We start from the raw sequence: 19,056 nt of genomic DNA on the forward strand, positions 1-19,056 counted from the left end.
GTTTAGTGCTGTGAACACTTACTGGAGATAAATAAGTGTACTTATATGAAAATAGGCAAAGTTCAGTGTCAACCTTGTGCATATCTACTGCTGTTAAAGCCTCTTTACTAAAATACCTTTCTTTTTTAACCCCCTTATCTATCAATCCACACATCTATTGGCCTGGCAGTCATGGCAGTATTTAGAATGACTCAAAAAGCACCCAATTTCCGTTTTTATCCACATTTAAAAACAAATACTGACAAGAAAATGAATGTTTTCTGTCTGCATTTATCTGTAAAAATCAGTAAAAACGGAAAACAGGGAGCCTAAAATATAATGCACCCTTCTTCCAGGGCTATAGGAGGCCTACCTTAGAGGTGACTGACATATATTAATGCAGTGAAGTGACCCTGTAGCACATGGTGTGTGCAGGTCCGAACGCGAGCAGACAAGCTGCTCATGCAGGGCTGACATGGCAGACATGCAGACTTTTGGTTTTACTTGCCAAGTACTTGCCAACTGGGTGTACCAATTCACACTTACAGTTTGAGGGAAAGAGCACTGGTGCTGGGGCTGGTTGATAGGACCTAGCACACTTTCAAATCAATTACCACAGAATCTAGCAGCACACAATAGTGTGTGTGTTTGTGGGGGGGCTGACCATCCAACAAGGCCACTTTACAACAGTGACACAACAATATGTGACAGGAGCTATCATTCATATAAAGCTCATCGGATTCTGGGAACATTACATACAGACTAAAGCCTTGTGATTGTCACTGTGGAGGTACAAAAAAAAGCACACACATATGCCACAAGTAAAATTCAGAATATCTCAATGGCACCTGCAATATCAAAAGGTTTCTCTGGCAAAACATTTTCTGCTCGAGCTAGTATTCCACTGCATAACCCAATTCCCCACAGTGCACAATTGTGAAGCATTGTGAAACTTGCAGATTTATGCATGTTTTGCATTGGTAATTGAAATTTGGTATGAGTCGAGTCAATTTATGAGGGAAAGTCCAACAAATGGAGGGAAACGTAGGCCTATAACCATTAGAAAGCCTCCAAGGTATTGGAAAAATAGGACGTAGTCAGACCTTGGAACTGATAGAAAGACGCTGTTCGACTGAGTACGGTTTTGATCTGGTAATAGATGGTAACCAACATTGGGAAAGTCGACAGCCATGGGCCACCCTATTGCTACATGTAACTGTCAGTGAAAAGGGCATACAACTATATGGTAAAATGATTGAAGGGAAAAGTACTAATATTGCTTTTGAGAATAAATTATTTCCACCCAACACATTGCATTTGATGCCTAAATCCAGTGAGTCTGGATCGAGTCTTTCAACAAATATAAACTGTGATAAACATCAATCTATATATTTTAAACATGTTATACAGTTCCCACCTAAGGTTAACCTTTTAGTGATCTTAAATGTAAACCATAGATAGTCACAGATTTCAATTGTACATATTTGTAGGTGACTTACCTCGCCATTAAGAAAACAGTAGAGCACAGCCACAACAAATCCCTGGAAAGAAATGCAAGATTTGCAATTTAAATGCAAAAATATATTTTTTTTTACAAAAAATAATTGCTATTTCTTTGTGTTTATTGCTGTCACTGAAATTAATCTTGAAGTAATAAGACAAACATGGAGGAGGATTGCTCTGTTTTCACTGTAGTCACTTAAAGAACATGTTGGTAAGTTGTATCTCACTATATCCAGATCGTCAATACTGACCTATAATAATATCTCATCTACTCCACCCACTACCACCACATCACAAGATAAGTATATAGAAACTATTATTACCTCCACGTATACTCACCCTCAGAGGTAAGTAAAGGTGGAGTTAAGTACATTAATTATATACATACCTTGCAATGTCGTTGATTCAATATTATCATGATGCAATATATTTCATCCGAAATACTGACCCACAATCAGTTGATCGACTGCAGATTGGATCTCTGGTATCATACTTTACGTGTTCATTTGTTAGTTTATTTGTGAACAATAACCACAGGGATCAGAATGCTTTACAACAACATATTGCAAAAACATTTTCAAAATATTAACATAATCTAATCTCTGTGCTCCAGCCGGAGCAGACCCACCTGGGAAAGTTAGTCCTTTTACTTTTTCCAGTGAGGGTGGTCGTCAGTGAGCTGTAGTTAGAGAACAGTTCTAGGACATTTCAGTGCAGCAGAGACACTGACGACCACTGTTGGGACGTTAAAGTCCCTTGCATGGCGATTGACTTGTGTTCCTGCCCTGTTTGGCATCAACTCCAATGATGTCTTGATCCTGGGTGCAGATTTTTGTTGTCATGGGCGAGCACTGATCATGTGTGTGAGCCATAACAAAGGCCTGTCTATTGGATTGCGGTCTTGTTGGACTGAGAGGGGCGCCCAAATTATCCTCAAAATGGTGAAAGGCTACTGCCTTTGCCAGGAGGTAAGCAGCACAAGCTTTGTAGTGGCAATATATTGTGTAGGGATCAATAGAAGTGAGAAAGCCTTTTTAATTGTGTCCCTTGATTGAGGCCTACAGACTCACTCATGTAATGTTCCGCTGCTATGAGTTTAACTTACCATTGGCCTACATTAGGTTAGTATAAAGTGCCGTACAGTGCGTCTGTGTTATATGCATGATCTGGGTGTATGTGTGCCTGTGAAAGGTACAATACATCAAAGAATCTGGGTTTCATTTTGCGAGACTCGGGCTGACTGGAGGAGTATACGGAGGTACAGGAATTCGCTCCAGCCAGAACTGTGGAATGGTGCATTCCTGTGAGCTGGGTAGAACACACTGGAGGAGGGGAGAGCCAGGCTCTTCAGTATACATCAACGAATGATCTTTGATTCAGGGAGCGGTCACTGGAAAGGAGCCAGGGCACATCTCCGAAAGGCGTATAATAAAGAGTATGGCTGAGACCCTGGGGTAACCTTTTGATACACATATCACTGTGGCTGACATCCAGGTGTGAACCTCTAGTTACTCCCATAGCCTGTGTTGGGGGTTATCAGATTTGGAGAAGCTCCTGCTGTGACAGGCTGCTTTCTGCAGGAAGGGCAGGGCAAAGGAAAGTAAAGGAAAATTACTGTTGTGTTGATCCGGCGATAGCCCATGTGCAGTGTAAAGTTGGCGATCATGTAAACCATGTGGAACCACTGTGAAGATTACTAATGTACCCATCAGGCCCACAGAAACTTCCCTGCCATATAGCGCTTCGACACTGTCAGACTTTTGACTTTAATTCGAGTTAGAGTGGGACCCCTGAGAGTCGGACTGCTAGTGGGGATTAAACTGAATGTCACCTGTGTATGGGAATAACCACTACCGCTATCGAGAGTGCAGTGGGACTCAGGCACTGCCTATTAAGACACTAAAGCCCTGACCTCAAGGGGCTGTGTGTATTGTTTGTGAATGCTGTATTTGACTGTGTATTGTTTGTATATAACTACTCCTTTTTTAGGTCGAGCATTCAAGACCTGTTGTAACTTCTCTTGTGTGCTTAAATACATCCCCCTGCTTTCGATTTGTTTGTTTAGGTGTCCTTTAAAAATCCTTGCTTGCTAGTGGTCAGTCTTGCCTCTTTGTCCCTCCTTTTTCTCTTCAGTTCCTCCCAGGCAGCAGGGACTAACTACTCTATCATTCCGCTTTATGTGGTCTTAGGGGGACTATTTTTTTTCTTGGTCTGTTACTGTTTCCCTGTGTTCAGCTTCGCAGCCATTGCTGCGTACATGGAAATGTAGCATCCCACTCATCTCCTTTTACTGCACCAATTGTGTTGGTGCTGCCTTAGGCACTGTGCCTCTCGCTCTCCCGCTCTGTTTATTGTATTTATTTAGCTTTTCTAAACTTTTCGGTGTCCACGGCAATTGGGCTACTTTCTGGTAGGGTTTGCTTTTTTGGGGGCTTTTTTTTAAAAAAAAAAAGGGAATTGGGCTTGTTTTCAATTACATACACAGAGCTGCAATCATGGCTGCAGTCCAACCAGTCTCTGAGCATCGCTGAATTGGAGCAGCTAGGTGTCTTCTATTGGAATGTAATGGCCCAGGTTAGCAGCGCTCCACCAACACTGCTTTTTTTTTGCCATTTTATATAGTGTAAACTTGACCCGCCGGTGTGACAACGCTTTACATGAGCAGCTGTGAGATTAAGGGATATGTCTTGAGTCACAGGATGCTTACTATTCCTGCCACTAGGCTACAAAAAATACGCCGACTGCAGCTACAGTGTCTCGTTCTTTTTACGACAGCCAGGAGGAGGTGGATTGCCCTCCACTCTAGGACGTGCCCTGCGTCCTTCCACTCAGCACGTGGGGAGTGCTGTGGGCGGCCCCTTTGTCCCAGAGTGAGCGAGTACTGAGTGCTGCATTTCTGACCGCCTAGCACATGTTCAGCACTCTGAAAGGCTGGAGGATTGGTGTGGTTATGTGCCTCGACACACTGGAGTTCATCTCCAAGCCTCAGAGTCAGGAGGGAGTGGCCATTTAATTCGAAACCGGACCTGAGCGGTCTCTACTGTGCTGCACTGCCCTCCAGCGGTGAAGAATATTTCTGATGAGCCAAAGAGATCGGCTCATCACGTATATGATTCATGCTCCCTAGTGGTGTGACGGAGTCCACAAGCCGCGCCTTGAGCCAATTTCTATAACAAGCCCCCCAGTGTGCGACCCAGCGCTGTAGCGCAGAAGAAAGCGGTACAAAAGGGGGTGGTGATGGACGGAGCATCAGAACCAATCAAACACTCACACCAAGTCAACAGATCTGGGTTTGATCCATCACCGTTCTTTAGCCCACTCTGCCACCCCAGTTCAGACATGGCCATATGCAAATCAGCCTGACCCTGTGCCTCATGGGAACAGTCCAGCGCGAACTGCCAAGCCATGCCTTCCCTGGACCGGAAACAAGCTTCCTAGGACCGGTTTCTGGCATTTCAGCCGTCTTCAGCCAGGCTTGCTTGAAACCAGTAGCAAAGTGAGCAAGGGACTCACGTCTGAGCATACCCTGCCAACTTATGGCTTGGCAGTTCGGGCTGGGCTGTTCCCATGAGGCACAGGGTCAGACTGATTTGCATATGGCCATGTCTGAACTGGGGTGGCAGAGTGGGCTAAAGAACGGTGATGGATCAAACCCAGATCTGTTGACTGGGTGTGAGTGTTTGATTGGTTCTGATGCTCCGTTCATCACCACCGCCTTTTGTAGCGCAGAAGAAAGCCCTGCTCTACATCGACCAAAAAGGCTGGAGCGGCTCTGGGGCATTATTCATTCTCTCACAGCGGTCCACAAGATCCTAGAGGGCACCATACATGCTGCAACATTGTCCTCACTATGACCGTAAGCTGCCTTGCCCTGCAGTTGCTTTGCATGTGTGCGGTGTTATGTCTAATTCAGTCGTAGGGACCCAGTGAGATCTCCCCGCAGAAGCTGGCAGGGTGCGCACCCCGTTTTGGTGCATACCTTGGGGAGCACCTGGTTGCTGGGGTGGAGGCAGGAGGAGGTAAAACCGACAATGGAAGTCCCGATCCTCTTGTTAATCATTCTCCCCCCCCCCTCTTGCTTGTATTGTTGAGGTTCCAAATCAAACCTGAAAATTCCTCAGCACCATCTAAATTATATAATTGTGCTTGTCCCAGCCACATGACCAGCTAACTAATGCCCTGCTGCCAGAGATAAATTGAACATTTGAGAAAACGTAACAAATGGGATCTCGGTAAAAATCCAGCAAATATAACATCAAAAATAGCGACTTCTTAGAGACTCGTCTCCAGAACATCTATCTTAAGGTTTTAGTGTTTATGTTTATGGGGAGGAGGTGGTGGGTTTTCTGTCTTTTAGCATGCTTGCTTTTGTGCTCCCCCTTCCTTCACCTCTAATACTGACCGCCTGCATTCTGAGTCCTACTCAAATACAGGCCTGGCTGGGACCCAACAGCAGCCTTAGCAAAAATGTTTAAACAAGCATTTCCAATGCAATAGGTCTCGCAATTGCTAGATTTTGACCAATTTGCATTGTAAATGACAATGCCATTTATTAATGTGTTTAAAAAACACCTGCAATAATAAAAGGCATTTTCATTTACAATACCAATAGGTCAAAGTTTCTAAAATGCGAGACCTATTGCATTATAAATGCATGTTCTTGAAAGCAAGTATTTCACCGGACAATCAGTTACTGTTGCTATCGAACATATTTTGAGTTGTAAGCCTGTGTTCATCCCCTATATCTAAGCGCCAGTTGCACCACTCAACAATGAGTGGTGTCCCTCCTATAGCACAGCCACTAGTGGGTGACAATGTCGCAAATCCAATATAAACCAAAAGTTTCCAAGAAGTTGAAAATAACTAATTTATTGATGATGATTCACCAAGAGATAAACTTCATTGTAATCATGAGATTCTCAGTAGTGCAAGAGTTTCAAGAATTCGAATTATTTGGAGCAACTGAAGAATAAACCCCAATGCATTTCGGGTATAACATTACCCTTCATCAGGAGGAATCCTGAAAAAATGTGAAAAATAGGAGTAAGTAGAAGCGACCAATTGAATAAGATTGATGTTGGTCATAAGGTGTCAAATGACTGAAAACTGCGATCGTGTGTTATTTGGAGAAGAAAGCAAGGGAAAATAAATTGTTGCCCGTTAGGTCAAAAGATAGCGAAAGGGACCGAATGCCCGTATTGGAAAACACCAATGTGTTGCCGAATGATAAAAACATATTGTGTGTCGGCTAATGACAATGTGAATAGATAACGCGGTGATTAAAGAACGTGTACGGAAGGTATAGCACCCATAACCCAGTGACTAAACACAATATGGATTAGAATGTGAGAACGGAACTGCAAGGAAAGAAAAAAAATGCATACCTCGATAAGACTGAGGAGAGCGTTCGGTGTGCTCCCGTTAGTGAGTGAAAATTCGCGTGGCGGCCATTAATTCCTGTGGTTATAAACAGTGAAAAGGGGAGTGTGCTAAAAGCCATCACTGTGGCGGGCATATTGAAAGAGGTAAATGTGTGTTAATGAAAGAAGTGACAACAAAGTTACGAGAAAATACAAAGAACAACCAAATGTCAGATTCAATGTAAACAAGGATAAAAGTTCAAAAAAAATTTGCATGGCGCCCATTAACTCCTGTGGTTATAAACAGTGAAAAGAGGAGTATGCTTGAACCATTACTGTGACGGCCATATTGAAAGAGCTAAATGATTGTTAATAAAAAAGGTGACAACAAAGTTACAAGAAGATGAAAAAGAAAAAACAGCCAAATGTGTGATTCAATGTAAACGAGGATAAATGTTCCAAGAAACTCTACATGGCGGCCAAGACACGATTATAAACAATAAGGAAATGTAGGAATGTTGCAATGCAAAATGGAAAATGTATGCGGATCAAAAAGGTGTAAAACAAAAATATAGCAGCTAAATTCCAAACGGGAGAAACATAGGAATAGTGAGAATAGCACAGAAAAAGACAAACACTTATAGGTAAGGGGGTGGTGAATAATATGTTGATCAAATCAAAGAAAATAAAACGAGTTGCAAAAAACATTCTTAGAAACCAAAAATAGTAAAAAGGAGACGCTCAAAGCTAAAGAGAGGTCTAAAGTAAAGAGTTATTGGCAAGACACTGAAATGTGAGTGAAACCAGAACATAGTACAAAGAACAAAGGTTGTTTACATGAAACAACTGAATTCAACGCGGTCATTGAGTCCGTGAGGTGCTAGTGAATTCATTTTATAAATCCAAGCGGTCTCTCTTTGGAGTAATAATTTGCGATTGTCTCTGCCTTCTTTGATGGATACTATTTCACATACCAAGAATCTTAATTGGCTGATATTGTGATTGTGATCGTTGAAATGCGCTGCCACTGTGGATTTGATGTTTTTATTGCGGATATTGCTCTTGTGTTCGTTCAATCGGGTTTTAATCTTTCTTTCAGTTTTACCTATGTATACCAGACCACAAGGGCACTTGAGCATGTATACAAGGTTCTTAGAGTCACAAGTGGCTGTAACATATAACTTGATGTTAAACCCAGGTGTAGGATGCTGGGTACAGTTCCCCTTGATGATGTTGTTGCAATTACCACAGTTATGGCAAGGCACAGTGCCTTTGTGTGTCAAAGCTGGATCAAAAAATGTTGGCGGTTTGAGTAGCTCCATTAAGTTTTTGCTTCTCTCATAAGCAAACAAAGGTCTGGCCGAAAAAATGTTCTTGAAGTCAGGTTCCACCTGCAACATGGGCCAATGTTTCAAGATAACTTTCTTGAGATTAAAACTTTCAGTGGAAAATTTAGAGACAATAACTGCTCTGGATGATGTTTTGTCCAATAATTGAGATCTGGGTTTAGTTGATGCTCGATTGATGGCTGTGGTGAGAATTTCTTGAGGGTATCCATGGTCGAGAAAACGACGTTCCATGATCGAAACGTGCTGTGTGAATTGTGTAGATTCTGAAATGATTCTCTTGATCCTGAGAAGTTGGGAATATGGTAAATGACTCTTAAGTGCTGGTTGATGAAAACTGGTAAAGTGTAAGAGATTGTTCCTGCCAGTGTCCTTTCTGTATAAGTTGGTTTCTATGCGATTGTCCTTGATGTACACCAACACATCCAAATAATTGATTTGAGACTTGTGAATGTTGTACGTGAATTTTAATCTTTCATCAACGTTGTTGAGTTGATCAATGGCGTTTATTAATAAGTGTTTTGAACCGCTCCAAATCAAAAAAATGTCATCAATGTAACGGAGAAATAATAATGAATGTGATTTCCATGGATCGATGTTAATGATGTTATCTAATTCAAACTTATGCATGAACAAATTCGCGTAGCTAGGAGCTGCACAATTTCCCATGGAAGTGCCGTTGAGTTGTAGAAAAAATTGATTGTTATGACAAAAGTAACTGTGGTATAGGGTGAAATGAAGAAGTTCCAATAGAAAGATTTTAAAATCCTGTTGCAGTTGTGATTGTAGTAAAAAGAATTCGATGGCTTCTATCCCAAGATTGTGTGGAATGGAAGTATAGAGGGCAGTGACGTCAATGGTGCAAAGGTACATGTCTTCTCCCCACTCTGTGTTGAAGTTTTGGAGTATGTTCAAAAAGTCGGTGGTGTCTCTGATATATGTAGACATTTGTTGTACCAATGGTTGAAAGCGTTTATCAAGGTATTTGCCCACTGGTTCGAGGTGGGAACCCCGGTTGGAAACAATCGGTCTCATGGGTGGATCAACAAGATTTTTGTGAATCTTAGGTAACATTCTCAAGGTAGGACATATCGGAAAGTCTTGAATGAAAAATGTGCGTTCTTGCTCACCAATAGTACCGTCACGGCCTGCTTTATCCACGATGTTCCGAAGTATCAACTGAATTTGAGAAGTGGGGTTGTGTTCGAGTATGGAATAAGTCGTGGTATCTTGTACGTGTTCCTCTAATTTACGATTGTAATGTGCAGAGTCCATTATGACAAGCGCTCCCCCTTTATCCGCATTGAGAAATATGATGTTAGGATTGTCGGCCAAATGTCTCAATAAAGCTTTGTCTTTAGGTGTCATGTTCGATTGTTTGACTTTGTGATGTCTAAAAATATGTTGTAGATCCTGTTTGACCAAGGTTTCATAGGTATCTAAAACTTTGTGGCTCACTGGGGCCATGTAAGAACTTTTGGATTTCAAACCAGCTAGGGTGTTATCTGGTTGCACAGACGGTTCGGTCAATACATTCTCAAAAAAATGCCTTAATCTTAAGGTGCGCATCAATCTATGAAAGCTCACTTCTGCCTCCAGATGATTAGAGGAGTATGTTGGAACAAAAGAAGACCCTTTTTGAAGCAATTTGATTTCTTGACTGTTCAAGAAAGTTGAAGAGATGTTGATAACCAAGTTGTCAGGATCAATTATCGCTGGCTCCTTGTAATCTTCTTGTCCGTGGGGAGTTCGGAGGGTGTTCCCTTTCTTGCCCCTCCTGGGTCTACGTTGTCTGGATGGCTTGTTCCTAAAAAAGGAACCGCAGATGTTGAAGTTGAAGAGGAGGTTGATGGAATCTTTGTGGTTCGGATTGTTTCCGTTAAGGGTTGTTCCTTATGGATAATGTTTCTGGGCCTGTTTTTGGTGATGCCTGTATCACTACTGGCGGGTGAAGTATCTGTATCCCCTATGTCTACCTGCCCCCAGAGAAGTTTTGAACTGGTTGACCCACACTACCAGTGAGTCAAAAGCTGAAGGAGTACTTGCCCAGTTGCCAGGTCCCGGGGCATATGGGCAAAAGCCCAGTTGCTCCTGCTCGCCCCTTGGCCCTCTGAACTGGGTTCTGACAACTAGCGGCAAGCAGGGAGGCACCTAACGTTTAGAAGCCTTGGATACAGGTGTGGTATTGTCCATTTCCAATTTACACCAGTAGTACAAAAAGTCCAGCTTGTATGCACAAAGTCAGCAAACATAGACAATGGAAAATACAGGATTGGTAATAGATCTCAGCACCATAGCCATAGATCAGATGAAGGATTTATGCAGGGAAAGAGGGATCACAAGAGTAGGGACAGCGAGGTCCTTACTAATTTCATTACAGACAGTGGGTAAAAGGGAAGAGGGTATAGTTGACTCTGGGGAAGGAACTATGTTAGGAACCCAGGAAGAGAGTGCTGTGGACTCTAGGATCTCCTTAGGGCAGATATACCCCGACAGACACAGTGTGTGTCCCTGTCAGAAACCCTCTCAGAGTTCCATGGGGCACGCAGGGGCTACTGGGCCCAACCGTGGTGGTTGAGGCCTTTCACACCTGATGTCCCGGGCCCCAAACCTAAGAGTGGATCATGAACAACTGGGCAAAGTGCTTCTTCTACACTTGAGTCACAGTGGTAGACGTGAAAGAGCGGTCTAAGACTCCGTTGGGGGGTGGGAGGATCATCGGTGTTGAAACAGGTTAGTGAAGACAGCTCATAACTCAAACAGCACGCAGCAGCAATAAATCAATGCCCAGACCAATACTTATTTTTATAACAAAACAAAGTATTTTATTTCTAACACTACTCATTCAAAGGGAAAGTATGGCATTCACAGACAATAACACATTTCCCCCTTGAGGTCAGGGCTCTGGTGTTTCATTGACAAGTCTCTGTCCCACCCATTCTAAGCAATGCAATCAGTGTTATTTACCATTCACATCAAACTTTAAAAAGTGAATGCACATGTAGGCCTTACTCCAGTGACACAGATTAAGAAGGCTTTTAACTCAAGAGTCCACTCTGACATTTCAATTACATCAAAAGTGTCTTAGAGCCACTCTGCTCTTGGCAGCAAGTCCCCCAGAGCCTGGTAGGCAAGTCTTTCCTGCTCCGGCAGAGAGGAAGCATGCAGCATCTTGGAGAGTACCCCAGCCGCGGCACTCTCAACAGCTGCAGTCCTGCTCAGGTGAGTCAGCTGCACACGAGCATCCTTGCAGTACTCAGCAGATGCAGGCTCTCCTATGAGGTTTGCGATCCTGCCCCAGCAGGGGTCACAGGTGTTTCTGTGCTCCTCCTTCAAAGTAAGTGTCCACGCTCCTCAAGAAGGGGGGGGGGGAGTGCTTCTGATGCTCTGGATCTTGATCCCTTTGAGGCAGCAATACTTCCACTTCACTCAATCCAGTGGTCAGGTTGGATGCAGTCCTCGTAGCTCCTGGTGATCAATGGGTCACTGCTGCTCACAGTTTCCGGGCTCCTGCCCAGTCCACATGGCACAGTTACTCCCGGCAGCTCCTTGTGGCATACAGTGCTGCCACACAAGACTTTGGCCTTTGCCACATGGCAGTCCTTAGCACGGCATCCCCTCTTGGCATATAGGTTCACTGATACAATGCTGCACAGGTTTCTGCCCTTCTCTGTCAGGCAATTTTTTCAACGGTGGTCACTCCTGGCACACAGGGTCATAGCAATGGTTCCACACAGGACTCCGCCCTCCTTGTACAGCAATTTTTACAATGCTATCTTTATGGGAGCCCACTTTTAGCATACGAGGATCGTCGACTCAAGTCTGCACAGGGAACATCCTGATTGGTGCACCTCGAATCTCTCATTCGGGCATTCATTTGACAGGGCTTCCCACTGAACCTTGCTCTTCTCCAACACTCTCCTCTTCCTTATAGGGCACACTGGGCTTAGAAAGCAGGCAGATGCAGGTGCTCGAGGCTCAAGATCAGGTGGTACAGGTTTCCCTGGGTGATGTCCTGTCACACAGAAGGGAGACTAGCATGCCTTGGCCCTCAGTCCTGATCAATGTTTGGGGTCTCAACCTCCCCTTCATATAGTCCATTTCCATACGCAAAATATTTCTCCTCTTCCCCTTCCTCTTGAAAAGCCGTCTGTCCCAGCAGGGGAGATTCCGAAGCTAATAGTCCCACAACACGGGTGATGGAGCAAGGACTCGTATAAAAGAGACTTGCTCGGAAGCAATCCTCTCAAATAACTTGTAATACTGTAATAATTGTGTTTGTAAGTACTAATAACGCACCAGAAAATCTGTACACTGAATCTAGGGGAAGCTTGCCTATGTGTATTACTAACAAGTAACCCGTGTGTCTCTAAAATGGTTGCTAAACGCAGGATTCTGCATTGCACATGCGTCTACTGCATCTACGCAGTAAGACGTACTATCGCTTGGAGGGAAATCTTTGCAGCTGCGCGGTTGCCCATAAAATGGCCGCTTGGAACTCACATGATATTGCGCATGTTCTGCTGAAACTAAACCATGTAAGTTTACTAAAATGCTAATGCGAAAGATTTATATAAGTAAATGGGAATAGAGTAGAGATAAGTGGTATACAGTGAAATCATTTATTTTTTATTTTAATACTCTCTTACTTTGACCTCTCTATTAGTTCGCATTTGGGCCTCGGTGCGGCACTGAAGCTTGCGCATCACGTGACCATTAGCATGCGCAGTTGTAACGACCGAAGAGCCGCGATGCAAAGCCTGTGAATGTCATCCAAAAGAAAAACAGTAACATGCCCTGGGAACAAGCAGGATGTCCTGAGAACGGAAAGGATTTTTAAATAAAATTGTATACATTGTATTGATTAACTTGTCGGAAATAAAGCATGAGAAAGTAAATTAAAGGAAGGCAACATAGAACAATGAGCTTAAAGAAAAGTATTAAACTTAGCATGGTGTGATGATCATCTCCCCTTTCCTATTCCAATCAGAGTTAGGAGTTTCGAAAATTCGAAACATTCAGGAGTGGTACATGCCATTAGAAAGGTATAATAGGGAGGAGCCTAGCGCGCATCCAAGATGGTCGCGTGAGCACAGGGCTCCCCGGACCCTTTCTGCTCCTCGGAATTTATCCTGAGAATATCCTGATGTGGTCTATGGAATCTGGGAGATGAAGACCTGCTGAGCACATATCTCTTTTCAAAAATCATCTCGGACCTGGGAATCCTGAGTTGTCGTCGTCGGAACTTTTGGGACCCACCCGACGGAGGTGACCGGGGTGAAGGTGACCCGTGGGGCCGGGCTGCAATTGAACAACAGCGGCTTCAGCGCGGTGCCAGTTGCCGATCCACCACTTTCGGTTTCGGTTTTGGACTTCAGGAGACCAGCTGGCGGGTGCGCTCGGGGTGGCGAGGTGCTTCCTGGGCCTCTGCACGAGGTTTTCCTCCACCTGCCACTAGAGTGCCTATCGCCTCGGACCCCCTATACCGACATTTTGAGGTCTTCTTGCTGGTGCCCTTGCACCTCTGGATTGGAGGTCCCCTTGAGTGACCGTGTTCATATGGGGGGCAAAGGGGGTCCCGAGGGGCGCAAGACCAAGGCCTCCCTCCGCGGGGGAGCGGTCCAGAGCAACAACATGGACCGCTACACCCAGGGCAGGGGGTCCCCTGGCGCTGCTGGCCTCCCCCCGGACGCTGCAGGGGGAGGCATGAACGTCTCTACGGAACTTTCCCTGCAGGACATTATGGGCGCCATCGCTGGCATCAGGGAAACCATCGCCACGCAATACGAGGCCCTGGCCCGTAAGATCGACACCGTCGCGATTGATGTCACCCTGATCCGGGCCGACCTCTCCAAAACTAACGAGAGGGTCCAGGCCCTCGATACACGGACCTCCACCCTCGGTGCGGAGGTGTCGGATCTGCGGGCCGCGCTTGGAGACATCAGGGTGGTCAACGATCATATGGCCCGGCGGCTTGAGGACTTCGAGGGACGGGCCCGACGCAACAACATCCGCGTCATAGGTGTACCGGAGTCCTCCGACGGCCGCCCGGTTGACCTCGTGGTCGAGGCACTTATCCTGCAACAGTTGTCCCCGGCTGGCCTCAGTAAGTTCTTTGCCGTGGAGCGGGCCCATCGAGTTCCGGGCGGTCGGCCACGGCCGGGGGCCCCCCCGAGGCCTATCGTGGCCAAACTATTCCACTACAGGGACCGCGACGCTATTCTGCAGGCCTCACGGACCCACGGCCCGGTTCGTCACGAGAACTCGACCATCAATTTTTACCCGGACTTCACGCAACTGGTCCAGAAACAGCGGATGGGATTCCAAGGGGTGAAGCGTCGTCTCCGCGAGCTGGGCCTAAAGTATTCGATGCTCTACCCTGCAAAACTCCGAGTGGAACATGGGGATCGGACAGCCTTTTTTGACTCTCCTGTGGCCGCAAGTGACTGGCTGGACTCGCTGCCGGACGGAGGTGGCCGTCCCGGACCCTCTGCGGGCACCGCAGGTGACGGGTCCCCTTTAGAATGACTTTTGGTCCTTGATTTTGACGTTTTGCACTGTTCAGTTTGGTCTTACTTCTTTTGTATATTGTGTTTCACCAGGACCTGTGAGGGGGGCAGGCGGGGACGGGTCCCTTTCCTCCTCCGGGGTCTTTTCGTAGAATGGGGTTAGTGGGGCGACAGGCACACTGCAAGTTGGGGGGGTTTTTTGGCCCGCAGGGGTGCAGGGTGGGGGGAGTTGGACTTGGGGTGGGGTTGGGGGGGAGGAGGGGTTGTTTTGTTGTGTGTTTTTTGTTTACAGGGCGAGGTATTGATTTTTGTTCACATCTGGGAACTGTGCTGCAGGCTGGGGGACCCTTGATCTATTGGAGGGGATGGGGGGGGACGGGTTGAAGCTTATGTCATGGAACGTCAATGGGTTGGGGGACCGTATCAAGCGGGGTGTAGTGCTGCAATATTTGCGTCGTTTGACTCCTGATGTGGTGTTTCTCCAGGAGACGCATCTGGTTGGTAATGTTTGTCATGCAATGAACAGGGGGGGATATCGCCTCGTAGCCCATTCTGGTTTCACAACTGGTTCCAGGGGGGTGGGCATTCTCCTGCGAACCTCCCTTCCGGTGGAGATCACTAAGATAGTCTCTGATGACAGAGGGCGCTATGTGTGTTTGATTGGGAGGTGGGAGGGGCAGCCCCTTACCCTGGTTTCAGTCTACGTCCCCCCGGGCCTCCAGAACTCCACCTTCACTGACTTGGGTCGAATGCTGCTTGACCTTCCGGACAGCCTCCTGCTCATGGGCGGGGACTTTAATTCTGTGGTTTCGGGTGAACTGGATCGTCACCCACCAAGGACCCTCCCCGCTGCCCAGGCATGGCTGGGTGGGATGTTGGAGACCTTCGGCCTGGTGGATAGCTGGAGATTAATGCATCCGACCCAATGTCAGTTCACCTTTCACTCGGGGGCGCATGGGAGTCTCTCTAGGTTAGACTACTTCCTTATGCCCGCGGCGCAGACTGGTCGGATTAGAGAGGTCAGGCACCTGGCGCGGGGTATCTCCGACCATTCTCCGCTGTGGCTTCTTTTTGACACCGGGTCGCGGTCTGCAGGGCGGATCGCTCCCATTAACCCGTGGTACCTGCGAGACCCTACGACTCGCGACAGCCTGGTTAAGGCTATGGACCAATACTTCCTTGATAACGAGGGGTCGGTGTCGTCTGCAATGTCCCTGTGGGAAGCCTTTAAAACCGTGATCCGCGGACACGCCCTCTCCCAGATAGTGGTGGCTAAGAAGGTCAAGAGTGAGGCAGTGGTGAGGCTGGAGACTGACATCTCGGGGCTGGAGTCGGCCTTGGAGGCGAATGTCACTCCGGACGGGCTCCATGCCCTCAGCCTGAAACAGTTTGAATATAGGTCCCTGGTCACTGACGCGGCCAAAACTATGTATAGGGAGCAGCAGGGTAGACTGTACGACGCCGGGGACAAGGCGGGAAAGTTGATTGCGTGGCTGGACAAAAAGGAGAGAGTGAATCGTGTGGTCCCGGAGTTGCGTGCTGCGGAAGGTGTGTGTGTGACTGAGCCGGATGAGATTGTGGAATGTTTCGCCGACCACCTCCGGGCTGTGTACTCCCCAGTGACTGACAGAGATGAGGACGACTCTCGCCTTCTACTGAGGGATATTGCCTTGCCCGGCCTGTCCGTTGAGGACCGTGAGCGGCTGGACGCCCCCTTGTCGGCGGATGAAATAGCGACCGCGATCCGCTCCCTTCGCTCGGGCAAGGCTATGGGTCCCAACGGGCTGCCCATTGAGCTATATAAATTGCGCCCTGATAAGCTTGCGCCCTTCCTCAGTCGCATGTTCCGTGAGTCTCTCGCGGCGGGTTCCCTTCCGGCTGACCAGCGTTTGGCCACGATAGTCGTGATCCCCAAGGAGGGCAAGCCGCGAGACCGCTGTACTTCCTACCGGCCTATTTCACTGCTAAATGCAGAGCCTAAAATCCTGGCGAAAGTCCTTGCCAATCGTTTGTTGAGCGTCGTGTGCGATCTTATTCATCCGGACCAATGCGGCTTCATCCCGCACCGCAACACTGCTCTTAACTTGCGGCGTCTTCACGGCGCCCTGGCCAGGGCGGAGCTCCTCTCCGAACCGGCCGTGCTGGTTTCTTTGGATGCCACGATGGCTTTTGACACCATCGAGTGGCCATTCCTCTGGGCTGTCTTGGCTAAATTTGGCTTTGGGGAGGGATTTATTGGCTGGGTGAAGCTTCTTTACACGGGACCCATGGCTCAGGTGGTGGTGAATGGGCGCGTCTCGCGGCCCTTCGCCCTCGGCAGGGGCACGAGGCAGGGGTGCCCGTTGTCCCCTTTGCTCTTTGCTCTCGCCCTGGAGCCACTCGCTGCTTGGCTCCGCTGGGAGCCCTCGCTTAGGGGGATCCGGTGGGCCCCGGGCTTCGAAGATCGGGTCTCGCTGTATGCGGACGATATTCTCCTGTATCTCACCTCACCGCGGCAGTCGCTCAACGTCCTCTTTGACGTTCTGACTTCATTTGGGAACAATTCGGGTCTCACGATCAATTGGTCTAAATCCTGCGTCTATCCCATCTCTGGTGGTCCTCCTCTCCTGCCGCCTCGGCTTCCGATCCAAATATCTCTGAGCGGCTTTAAGTACCTGGGGATATACGTTTCGCTGGACCCGGTGGCCCGCTATGAGCAGAATCTCCTGCGTCCACTCCGGCGATTGCGGGAGGACACGGCCCGGTGGTGCAGGCTGCCCCTGTCCCCGCTGGGTCGGGCCGCGCTGTTCAAAATGATGTCCCTTCCCAGGTTCCTCTATGCACTCCAGAACTCCTTCGACGTTATCCCGGTGGCCTACTTTCGGGAGGTGGAGAGCCTGCAGAGGAGACTGGTGTGGGACGGGCGGGTGCGTATTGCTCTTGCTAAGCTTACTCTCCCCTGGTACGACGGGGGCATCGCGCTTCCTGACATTCGCAGGTACTATTGGGCCTCGCAGCTATCGGCCATTAACCATGCCACGTATGCGCCTGGCTTGAATCCGGCGTATGAGATGGACAAGTTCCTGCTTCCCGGCGGGAACTATAACAGGGCACTTTACTCCCGCTCGGCTGGCCGGACCCTTACGGGTCCTACTAAGATTGCGGTGCGGACCTGGAGGGCTGCCACTGCGGCCACGGGCTGGAGTGAGCGACTAACATGTGCTACTCCTTTGTTTGCCTCCGACCGCCTGGGCAGCCTCTGGACTACGAAGGGGTTTGACCAGTGGGATACGATTGGTATCAGCAAAGTGGGAGACCTGTGGCATAAGGGCACGGTTAAGACTTTCGCGGCGCTCCAGGCCGAATACGAGCTTACGGACAGGGAGTTCTTCCGCTATGCCCAGGTTCGACACGCCCTGCTCTCGGTCTTTGGGGAGGGGACCAAGATCCCGGTTTCCTCGCCCCTCGAGGACCGCATACTTGACGGACATGTCCCTGACAGTACCATTTCTTTAACTTATAAAAAACTGATTAATCATCGGGCTGACCTCTTTGTGCGCCTCCGGGAGGCTTGGATGGGGGATGGGGTGGAATTGGACGACGAGGACTGGCAGTCTGCACTGTCGTCCCCCAAGGAGGTCGCCATTCCGGCCCGTCTCCGGTTGGTACAGCTCAAGATTCTTCACCGGGTGTATGTGACGGGTCCTCGCTTGGTCTCGATGGGATTTTCCGACGACGGGCTCTGTAAGCGGGGTTGTGGGCTCAGCGCCACCTTTCTTCATATCCTGTGGGAGTGCCGCGAGGTGGCGGACTACTGGCGCCGGGTCCATACGATTATGGGACAGGTCACTGGGGTTGTGCTGCTGCCGGAGGTGCGTCGCTGTGTCCTGAATGTGTGGGAGCCCAATGATTACAGCGCGGCTCAGACTCGGTGGGCGGCCCTGGGGAACATGATTGCCAAGAGAGATATAGCGCAGCTTTGGGGCGCCCAACGGCCGCCCACCGTGTCAATATGGAAGGAGAATATGGACTGGTGTATGTTCAGGGAGAAGACTGTGTATGTGGCCCGTGGTAGGCCGGGGGCATGGGGTAGAATCTGGGGGCAATGGAACGCGTATCGCGGGGTATTTGTACGCCCCCCCTGGTGGACACCGATATCGCCATGTCCCCCTGACCCTTGATGGTTCCTGGCACCTTTTGTAATAACTACATATGACGTTCATCTTCCTTGACCCCCCCCCCCCGTCCCCAGCCTCCCGGTACTCCTTCCTTTTGCCGACTGCTTAATGGTCTGCACTGAAGTTCCCCGGAGGAAGCCTGACCCGCACTGTTTGCCCTTATGCCTCGCCTTTTGTTTCTTTTTTAGTTTTTGTGTCTGTT

General features: G+C 48.1%; 1 protein-coding gene across 1 annotated transcript in view; it reads right to left on the reverse strand.

Annotated features, from left to right (window-relative positions):
- The window catches only part of SCTR (secretin receptor), a 416,552-nt gene that overhangs the window by 55,282 nt on the left and 342,214 nt on the right, over window positions 1–19,056 (reverse strand). The window contains exon 12 of the mRNA XM_085647486.1: window positions 1,479–1,520. Within this exon, the coding sequence (XP_085503612.1) occupies window positions 1,479–1,520 (42 nt within the window). The remainder of the gene's footprint in view (window positions 1–1,478; window positions 1,521–19,056) is intronic.

The sequence above is a fragment of the Triturus cristatus genome, chromosome 3_2 (assembly GCF_964204655.1).
Source record: "Triturus cristatus chromosome 3_2, aTriCri1.1, whole genome shotgun sequence".
NCBI classification, from domain to species: domain Eukaryota; kingdom Metazoa; phylum Chordata; class Amphibia; order Caudata; family Salamandridae; genus Triturus; species Triturus cristatus.